Source organism: Dipodomys ordii, unplaced genomic scaffold (genome assembly GCF_000151885.1).
Source record: "Dipodomys ordii isolate 6190 unplaced genomic scaffold, Dord_2.0 Scaffold53, whole genome shotgun sequence".
In the NCBI taxonomy this organism is placed as follows: Eukaryota; Metazoa; Chordata; class Mammalia; order Rodentia; family Heteromyidae; genus Dipodomys; species Dipodomys ordii.
The window spans coordinates 6,729,738-6,740,863 of NW_012267269.1; the positions used below are offsets into that span (position 1 = coordinate 6,729,738).

Sequence of the window (11,126 nt, forward strand, 5' to 3'; positions counted from 1 at the left end):
AAGTTTACATTCCCACCAACAATGAAGTAAGGTTCCTTTCTGTCCACATCCCCTCCAGCATCTGTTGTTGTTAGAGTTCTTGATTTTTGCCGTTCTAACGAGGATTAGAGATATAGAGAAAAATTTAAAAATCTATGATTTTAAAGTTTATACTTGAAGATCATATGCAATGTTTTATAACAGAGTAACAATTTGGCTGTAGTGTTTTATTTTATATTTTTGTTTTTGTGTCTAGACTGTGAAGTTGAGACAGAATTCTCAAAATATGGAAGACTCACTGTACATTTTGGTTTTCATGATCCTGCTGCACCCACAGGAGGCTACCTGATCATATGCTTCCTCCTCCCCATGGTAGTAATTGATCTTATGTACTTCAAGACTTCTCATACTGTTGGCAGCTTCCGTAAGATTACATTGTGGAACTCAGTGAGAGTCAAACAGAATTATTTACATAAATTTTGTGTTGTAAAATAATTGACTAATTTTTCTTTAAACATTTCATTAGGACAAGAACATAAATTGAACACTAAAAAAGCCAGAAGTGGAGCTGTGGCTCAAGGTGTAGGGCACTAGCATTGGGCAAAAAATTCAGGGATAATGTCCAGTCTGTGATTTCCACTAATGGGGCCTACACACACACACACACACACACACACACACACACACACACACACAACCTTAGAACAAAATGTGAAACTGAAGAGTGGGCTAAAGGACTTGTCTCCTCTGCCCACAAATCATCCAACTTACATCTTGACAGTAGGTGAGAATAATTCTGACCAAGTACAAATAGATGACATTATTTTTCTTGCACAGTGTGATCTGTGAATTTACCTTCATATGAATCACCATATTTTTTAATCAATGGAATATAGAAGAATGTGACCAAAGACCACAGACCTATTTAGGGATATGTGTCAAATGTGGGAAAGTCCAAAAGAACAGTGCTGGTCTCCACTGAGGTGTAGCAAGTGAGTCATCTGATCAGAGAATCCATCACGGAACATTTATATGAATGAGAAATACATTTGTACTATAATGTTATCACTGTTTCTTTTTTAAAATTTTGAGTTACAGTACATAGTATCAACTTTGATAGAAAAGTCTTTAAAATAATATCTTCAAGAATCTTTCCTATAAAAGTTAAATTTCATACCATAGAATCTGAAATCAGATTTCAGGAACTTACACAAATAGATAACCTTATGAATTGTATCATTATTTAAAAATAGAGCTTTTGTTCTCTAAATTTTTAGTAAATTCACAATGCATAGTGTATACCACCATAATTTAAAATGTTCTATGAGTTTAACTTCTGATTTTTTTCATATAATAAAAATCTCTGAGTACAAGTTCCTTTTAGGGTTCAAGAAACATGAAACACTGAAATTCCTTAGAAAGAGCCATACAGTAGCCTTCTGCACTACTTGATGGCTTTTGTTTGAAGGAAGCAATCCTTGCATTTTCCTTATAGTAACTTCACCATCACAGAAGTTATTTCAGCAAGAAATAAGATTGAGTACATCAGTTGTTTCTATTTTTATTTTAATGTTGTGCCTTTTGAGCTGCTGCTGGTTAAATGGTCTAAATTTGTCCATCTGACATTGCATTGCATTCTGACTCATGGTGAGGCAATTTTATAGAGAAAAATAGAGACTAGACTAGCATTGTTCTTTGTTAAAATTTCCATTGCATCTGACTTATTTCTCTTTTGAAGTTTCTTAGAAAGCAAAATCCATAACTACTTGTGGGCTAAAACAAAAATTATAATTTCAGTTGTCAAGAAAGTGAAAGAAAGTAAATGATTTCTGAAGCCAAAATGGAGAAGTACAGTCAAGCAGAGCAGCCTTTGACTAAATTCTCAGGTCCTAGCAGGTGGAAATCTGGAAAGCCAGACATCAAAACTGTCTAGGCAGAATTTGAAATACTTCCTCCAAAATAACTAAACCAAAAAGAGCCATGGGAATAAAGCTGGATTGAGAGAGGATATGGCAACAAGTGCAAGGTCCTGACGACAAAACTCTACCATCAAAAACCAATTTTTAAATAAATAACCACAAATGGAAAAATGTTCATATCAAAATTCAGTGCCACAAAGACTGGAGAAGACTAATGATCAAGCTGAATTTCACAAAGGCAGGGAAATGGCTGCTTCTAATACATTCAAGGAAGGACAACTCCAAGATTAGAGAACTGCTTCATTTTTGCAAGAGCAGGTGCATGAGTTTCTTCTCATTCATGGATTTGGGATCAGTCATGAGGAGAAAAGGGAGACTCCACCCAACCAACTAACTCAAAGGACCAGTCACTGGAAGGGTGAATGTTATCTGGTCTAAGGCTCCACCTAGTCAATAAACCACTCACTCACTGGAAAGACTGACTTCACACAGAAATAAGAGGAGAAACTGATGATCTCAAAAGTTTGATGACCTTTTAATCTGAGTAATACTAACATGGCTACCATGAATTATATTTCTGAAAATGATACAAGAAAAATTAATACGTAGGAGTTATAAACAAATTGCTGGTCTAAAAATATTTGGAACTACTATCCTCCAAATAGGACTGAGTGTGTTGTGCTCATCTATACAGTTCTGGAGAAAAACAAATACAAAGGGATGGATGAAGTATCCTACCATGATCTAAGATCACCACCTGAGGAAGAGTTAAGATAATGGCTTCATTGGTGAGGACCACTTTGATAAGTGAAGAGAAAGGATTTAGGAATTACCATCCAAGGAGAAGCCACGGTTTTTTTTTTTTTTTTTTTTTTTGCTGGTCATGGGGCCTGAACTCTGGGCCTGAGCGCTGTCCCTCAGTTCTTCAGCTCAAGGCTAGCGCTCTACCACTGGAGCCACAGCACCACTTCCGGCTTTTTCTGTTTATGTGGTGCTGAGGAATCGAACCCAGGGCCTCATGCTTGCAAGGCATGCACTCTCCCGCTGAGCCACCTTCCCAGCCCCGAAGCCACGGTTTTAAATCATGAAGTGCTGAGATGACAAAGGATCTTGGTCCTACTTTCCAAAGTGCCATTAATCATTGTTTTGTAGAGTAACAGAGTAAAATGTAACTGTTCACAAGTTCTAGGGAAATGTAGACTAAACCCAAATGGTTTTAGTGGCAGGAGCCAGAATCATCAACAAAGCACCATGAGCCCATAGCTAGATCCCTACTCACACTTTCTGTGTCCTCTATGAGCTTTGTGACATGGCTTCTTATTGCATGCACAAGGAATTATAAGAAACCTAAGTAAATTCCACAGAATGAGATTTGATTAGAGGTAACTTATGTGAGGCTCTAAAACTTGCAATATTTAACATGTGTTCACATACATCTAAAGACCAACTTTCCAGTGCTGGAAAGGTGGCTCAGTGGTAGAGCACTTGCCTTGCATGCATGAGGCCCTGGGTTCGATTCCTCAGCATCACATAAGCAAAAAGAAAAAAGCTGGAAGTGGTGCTGTGGCTCAAGTAGTAGAGCGCTAGCCGTGAGCTGAAAAGCTGAGGGACCGAAGACCAGACCAAAAAAAGACCAACTTTCCTCTTATTGGGGAGAGCTTAGTCACTATTTACTGAAAGATAATCATTATGATAAGAGTAGAAACATAATTTCTATACAGACAAGATATATTTGAGGAGATTACAGATGCAGAGACATTATTAAGTGTCCTTGATTCTAAAATTGATAGTTGAAAATTTCATGGAATAATTTTTAAATGTTTTCATTACAGGGACTTTGTTTCACATTTTTATTTTTAGTGTTCTGAATGTGAAGTTGAGAAAAAACTACAAAATATGGGAAACTTGCTGTACATTTTGGTTTTCATGATTCTATAGGACCTACAGGAGCTACATAATCATATGCTTCCCAACTCCATGGTAATAATTGACCATAAGTATTTCAAGACTTTGTCTTCATACTCTTGACATCTTCCCTGAGAATAAAATGGGGAATTCAGTGAAAATCATCCAGAATCATTTTCAGTTATAAAGTAAGTGGCTAATTTTTCTCTAAAATGACATTAAAATAGAAAGTCAATGGGACTTTGAACTCCAATTAAACATTACAAAAACCAGAAGTGGAGCTGTGGTTCAAAGGTAGGGCACTAGCATTGAACAAAACAGCTGAGAAATAGCACCCAGTCTCTGATTTCAATGAGTGGGATCTGCACACACACACCCACACACACACACACACACACACACGTGTTAAAACAAAATGTGAAGTTGAAGAGTGGCCGCATTAAAAGAACTTTCTCCTCTGTCTACAAATCACTCTACTGAAGTTCCTTTTCAATATCTTCACATCTTGGTGTCATATCAGAATCACTCCAGACCAATTAAAAATAGGTAGAAATATTTTTTCCTGTACAGTATAAATTTACCCTCATCTAAATCATCATAATTTAAAACTATGGAATATAAAATAATGTGCTCAAAGATCACAAAGATCACATGTTTCAGGCATGTTAACGATGACAAAGTCTAGAGTAGACAGTTCTAGGGTCCTTCAAATAGTTCTGGCCTCCACTGAGGTAGGCCAACCAATGAGTCATCTGATCAGGAAATTCAGCACTGAACATCTATATGATGCATTGTGATGTAATGACTGATAGAGGCTTTAAAATTTTTTTGTTACAGTCTTATCAAGTTCAGTGAAAATGTTTTTAATAAATAATGTCTTCAGAATCTTCCCTATAAAATTAAGTTTTATAACTTAGAACCTGAAATCAGCTATTAAGAATTGAAATAGACAAATTCATAAATTATAGCATTATTTAAGAAAATAGAGCTATTCTCTATTTCCTATTTTAGTTAATACACAATGAATAATGTATACCAAATTAGAAATTCTGAGAATGATTTCAGGTCATTTTTCAGATAGTAAAAGCTCTGGGTACATGTTCCTTTTTGGGTTCAGGAAAAAAAATGAACTTTCTTAGAGAGAGCCATACACATAAACTACTTGCTGATTTCTGTTTGAAGACCATTGCTGTTTGGAATTTCCTGCTGATAACTCCTTGGCACTGGAGCTATTTCAACAGGAAATAACATCCAGTGCTTCAGTGGTTTTTAGCTTGTACTTTTAGCTTTGTGCTTTTAAGGTGGTGGTGGTTTAATGATTTAAATTTGTGCACCTGTCATGTCACTACATTCTGTTTCATGATGAGGTAATTTCCATAGAGAAAAACAAAGAAAGACACTGTGGTAGAATTGGATTTTTTTTATTAAATTAAAATTTCCATTACACATGACATTATTTCTCTGTACAGTTTCTTAGAAAGCAATATCCATAGTTTTTGTGGACTAAAACAAAACTTGTAATTTTAATTTTTATGAAAGTGAAAGAAAGAAAGTGATCTTTGAAGCAAACATGTCAAACCTCAACCAAGCAGGGCGGCCTTGACACTCTTCCCAGGTCTCAGCATGTGGAAATCTGGAGGATTAGACATCAAACCTGTCCAGGCAGAAAGTTGATATACTACCCCTCAAAATACCTAAAGCAAATGGCTTTATTGGAGCAGGGCTCAAGTGGGAGAGTGCATGCCTAGCAAGTGCAGGTCCTGACAACAAAACTCTGGTATTCAAAACCAATTTGTATGTAAATTATCACAAAAGGTAAAGTATTTATAGCAAAATTGAATGTATCAAAGACTTGAAAACACTGAAGTTCAATGCTGAATTTCACACAGGAAGACATCCAAGGAAGAGTCACTCCAAGATTAGTGAACTGCCTGAATTTTGCAAGAGCAAGTACATGATTTCCTTCTCAATAATGGATTTGGAATAAGTCATAGGAGAAAAGGAGAATCGAACCAAGCAACTCAGTCCGTGAAACTCTTATCTCCAATAAACTACCAGAAAACCAGAAGTGGCACTGTATAGCTCAAGTGGTATAGCACTCGCCTTGAGCTGAGGGACAGCGCTCAGGCCCAGAGTTCAAGCCCCCGACCGACAAAAAAAAAAATGACTAACAGGCCTTCCATGTTTTGGATATTACTTCCTGGAAAATATTCTGCTAAGCATCTTAAAATGTATCATTTCATTTACTATTAACAATCTGTTGAAATTTGAACCTATTTAATTTATGAGAAAACTAAGACTAGCAGAGCTAGGATGGGTTATACCACATCTGACTTATGTTGAAGAAGAATAGAATATCAACATCTAATTGTTTATCCTGACTAATTGGTACTATTAGAAGTTTTTTATTGTGGATTTTATTAACATAGTTGGATCATTATTACATTGAAATTATATACAAATCTCTTCCTGTATTCCATGGTCCTTTACTTTCACTTGGTTTTGCCCATTTATTATGAGCATTCAGTAAGATATTCAGTGGCACAATTTCTTACTTTATTTAGGAATTATATCTGTTTTTCTGTAATAGACTGCTTAGTTATAGAAACCCCTAAGTTGTACTAGTTATCAAACCTGCAGTATTACAAGCAGAAAGAATATTGATCAGATGTAGTTGTACCAAAAACTGATGTGCTCTTGGGATCTGCTATAGTTCACTAGTGTGATCTAAATTAATTGAATTCTTTCTTTGTATGAGTGGGTTCTTGGACTGGAACTCAGGGCCTGAGCAATGGCACTTAGCTCTCTATTCAAGGCTATTACTATTTATCTTTCTTTCTATCTATCTATCTATCTATCTATCTATCTATCTATCTATCTATCTGTCTGTCTGTCTGTCTGTCTGTCTGTCTGTCTGTCTGTCTGTCTGTCTGTCTGTCTGTCTGTCTGTCTGTATTTATGTATGTATGTACCTCTCTCTCTCTATGTATGTATGAATTTTTGTATATATGTATGTATGTATGTGTCTGTCTGCTGTCTGTCTGTCTATAAAGCTGTTGATGGTTTACACTTGGAATGTTAGCCCCTAAGGAGACTGAGATCTAGAAGATTTGAAGTCAGAGAAGGCAGAAAAGAATTCCACTCCATTGGAAATGCAAATAGCCATGATGGAGCAATGGCTGAAGTAGTAGAGTGTCAGTGAGCAAGCAAGGCCAAGAGAGCACAAAGCCTTGATTTCAAACTGCAGTATTACCATTAAACAACAGACATGTGCACGCACACACACACACACTCACTCACACACACACACACACAAATGCACACACACACTGAGACAACAAAGAAAAGCTCTACACAGAAAAAAGAACCCAAATTGTATTTTTAATTTCATTTCATCTAGTTGTCTTCTCTGCTTTAAGTCAATCACCAGTCATGTCTGACGATTCTCCTATGGTTTCTGCTTATTAACCTGGCCAATCATGATTACCCCAGTGGCGCCACTGCCATCCACTTTGCCAGAGCAGTGGGCAGGTTCAGTCCATATCTTCCCTGCATTCATTGATTCCTCTCCTAGGCAAGTTGATTTTCTTAAATTCACATTCCTTCACTTCTCCTTTGATGTTCTTTTAATGTGAGGCTCTCCCATCTCTGTTTCCCCTGGGCTCTATGGCCTCTTGTTTTACACTTGAAGAATGGTAAATTTATGTTTCCTTTGCTCTCTGCAGACTGTTTCCATACTCCCGTTGGATTATCTCAGTGTTCCTATGTTAACCTTGACCAACTGGGATCCTTGTACATTGCAAACTCATGAATGAAAGGAGACTTGACTGCATGGGCATAGGTACCTGCAGTTCATACATTTCTACCTCTCTGTAATCGTCCATACCACAGCCGGAGATGACTTTTCTGTGGTCATTTCATTAGATTCCCCTTCAGATCATATCATAAAAGGTTATAGCTTTTAGATTTTCTTCACTGAAAAAAGCAAAGATATAAAGGATAGAAATTGTATTTGTTGGGTTTATAACTGTAGCCGAAAGGCAGAATGCAATCTGTTTTAGAGAACATCATTTTTAAATTTATCTTTCTGTATATTTGATACATCCCATGGATTTACACGTGCTATACAAACACTGTTTGTTGAGCACAACATCTCCCCAGGACAGGAAGATACAACTGATATCAATAAGTGGAGGAGAAATGATGAGTGAATGAATTCTAGCTTCCTCCTTTTATAAGCCTAAGAAGTACTGCAACTTTCCAGTAGAGAATCAAACACATAAAAAGCTTCTTTAGCAAAACTTTAATAAACTAAGAAAATAAATACATCTATAAATCACAATGTTAAAGTATGCATGATAATATATAAAATAATAATTTAAATCTTGCACAGAATTAAATAAATACTAGTTAAGTAATTAAATAAATATACACCTGCATGGATCAAAGAGAAGAGAGTGTAGAGACATGAACACAATTTTGCTAACTTTTCGGAAAATGTGTAACACATTCACAGAAGTCATGTCAAATGATAGCAGAAATGACAGCTTCAGAGAATGGCAGAGTCCGCCGAAGGGAGCTACTGTGTTCCATCAGTGAGGGCCATTTCCATGAGAAGTAGAGCTCATTCCTCACTCTTTATCCTTTCTAGCAGGTTTGCAGATGAGGAAAAGTATCTCATGATTTCTGCCCTGACAACCTCCCAGGCACAAGGACTGAACTTCTTCTCTTGCAGGTAGAGAGAGATCCTGTGGAAGTGTTTGCTCACAGCCAGTGTGGAGTCCTCAAGCACCATGGCAGGCTCCTGCTCTCCCACCTCCCGGCTCAGACAGGCTCTCAGCTCCTGCAGCTGCTCATGGAGGCCAGCGCACAGTTTGTCCACAAGGCTCTTCTCCCAAGGGGCAGGCCAGGTCTTTGTGCTGAAGAGGCTGTAGATCTGCCTGGTCATCTCATGGAGGACAGTGATGGCTTGAGCCTTCTGGACCTGCTCTCCATCCAGTGCCTCCTGGGGGAATCCAAAGTCCTTTCTGTCCTTCAGGCAGGAGAAAAGGGAGACTCTCCTCATCTGTCCCAGGAGGAGCAAGGCTCTTCTGTTGCCCAGGCTGTGGGTGGGAGGCAGCTCACAGCCCAGAGAGCAGGTTGCCCTGCAGCTGAGCACCACCAGGGTCACCAGGAAGGCCAAGGGCAAGGGCATTGCGGCTGGGCGGATGCTGCTAGACTGGCTGAGGTGCTGATGGGAGCCTCTGCCTCTGGGGAGTGTGAAGACCTTGATGTGCTCCCTTGGCTTAAGTAGGGATGCTCGAGGTTCCATTTTCTGAATGCCTTTTTCCTTTCTACTTCTCTTTTTGTTTTCATTTATATTTTCATACTTCACTTTAGAGTGGCATTTCCCAACCATATTCTTTCCTCTCTTGGTTTTCCTTTTGGTGCCCTCACAAGTTTTTATATATTTTTTTAAATAGAATCCCTGATTAAAATTCAACAACACTCAGGTATGGTAATACATTACTATACTCTATATCTTTGGATAATACTTTTAACAGCATGAAAATATTTCCTTTTCATTGAATGTATACTAGGGTAGACTCTAAAATATTTTAAGGTGAGTGTTAAATTTAGAAGTTTATCTAAGTGCCAGTCACTCATACTTGACTGTATATGACATTAGGAGGATCATGGTTTGAGGCCAGATGGGAGAGAAATGTTCATGACACCCCATCTCAAACTATGATTCTGGACATATTGGCAATCATATTTTATTCCACCTATAAAAGGAAACTTTAAGTAAGTTGACAAATTGTTAACCAGTCATTCATGTAAGGTAACCACCATGACTCTATCTCAAGATAAATATTGGAGGCATGGCTGAGATGTAAAGCAACAGACAACCTCATTGAAGTCCTGAATTTAACACAGTACTGTCCTTACCCCTGGAAAAAAAGCCATTGGTACTAAGCATGCTCTCAATAAACTATTTTTACATGTATTTTACTGGAATTTAATTTTTTCAAATTGTGGATTTTTTCATGTAAATTACTTATAATTTAATGTAATTTAGTGTAAATATGCACTTTATAATGTATCAGAGCATACATTCAATTTAGAAATGCATAAAACATATAATGCCAGAAACAAAAGCATTTTTTTCTAAAAACTTTGTTTCCAAACTCCTAAAATCTGTATGAAACATAAAGTATTTATTCCTTACTCATGGTGTAAATTTGCTCCATGTGAGAAAATAATTCTTACCTTTGTTATATACTAGATATTCATCTTAGCTAATATTTTTCTCATTCAGAATGTGAGATACGCATACATGTATTGAAAGACTTTCTTGGAATTACATAATAAAATACAACCAACCTGTGTTTCATTCCCATAGACCAAACCCAGTTAGAAGCACTTAAGCGCAGGTCAGAAAAATACCATGAAGTAAGCATTGGTGGTCCACTATATAGGTGTACAGTGATCAAGGATGTCCACTATTGCTATGGGTTTGTAGCAGAGATCCTGTTCACATTTTCTCTGTCTTCATGAGTTTTTTTTTTAAAACAGGGCTTCTCACCGGATGCACAAAGGAGTACAAGAAAATTAAGTGAACTCAAAAGACTGATATTTTATTAGCATTATCTTTGGAAGGTCTCCAAACTTGTAATATTTAAGATGTGTTCTAAAAACTGACTTGCCTCTTATTATGGGGAGCTTAGTCACTATTTACTGAAAGATTATCATTATAAACATAGTGGAAACATAATTCCAAGACATGCAAGATATATTTGAGAGAATTATCAAGAGAAAAATTTAAAACTCCATGATTCCAAAATTTATAGCTGAAGATTATATGCAATATTTTTTAAAGAGCAACAATTTGGTTGTAGGTTTTTATTTTACATTTTTATTTTTGTGTCCAGAGTGTGAAGTCAAGAAAGAATCCTCAAAATATGAAAGACTCACTGGATGTTTTCATGTTTATGATCCTTTAGCACTCACAGAAGTCTACCTGACCATGTTCCCCTCTCACCTTGGTAGTAATTGGCCTTACACATTTCAAGATCTTCTCTCATACTTTGGCATGTTCCCTAAGATTACATTGTGGAACTAGTGAGAATCAACCAGAATTATTTTCATAAATTTTGTGTTGTAAAATAATTGGCTAATTGTCTTCTAAAAACAACATTAAAACAGGGAAGCCTATAGGACTCTGAACATCAATTAAACTCTAAAAATGCCAGAAATAGAGCTGTGATTCAAGGTGTGGGGCACTAGAATTGAGCGAAAAAGCTGAAGTCTCTGTTTTCCAGTCATAGGACCTGCACACCACAC

At 37.0% G+C, this 11,126-nt stretch overlaps 1 protein-coding gene across 1 annotated transcript; it reads right to left on the minus strand.

Moving 5' to 3' along the window:
- Window positions 1-8,427: 8,427 nt before the first annotated feature.
- On the minus strand, window positions 8,428-8,997 carry LOC105988997 (interferon alpha-3-like). The gene has a single exon (XM_013020790.1). The coding sequence runs from the start codon at window positions 8,995-8,997 to the stop codon at window positions 8,428-8,430; it is 570 nt and encodes a 189-aa protein (XP_012876244.1).
- Window positions 8,998-11,126: the final 2,129 nt, after the last annotated feature.

Bases quoted from the DNA above. Each gene is read 5' to 3' on its own strand.
- LOC105988997 (XM_013020790.1), bottom strand. From the start codon at position 8,997: ATGCCCTTGCCCTTGGCCTTCCTGGTGACCCTGGTGGTGCTCAGCTGC.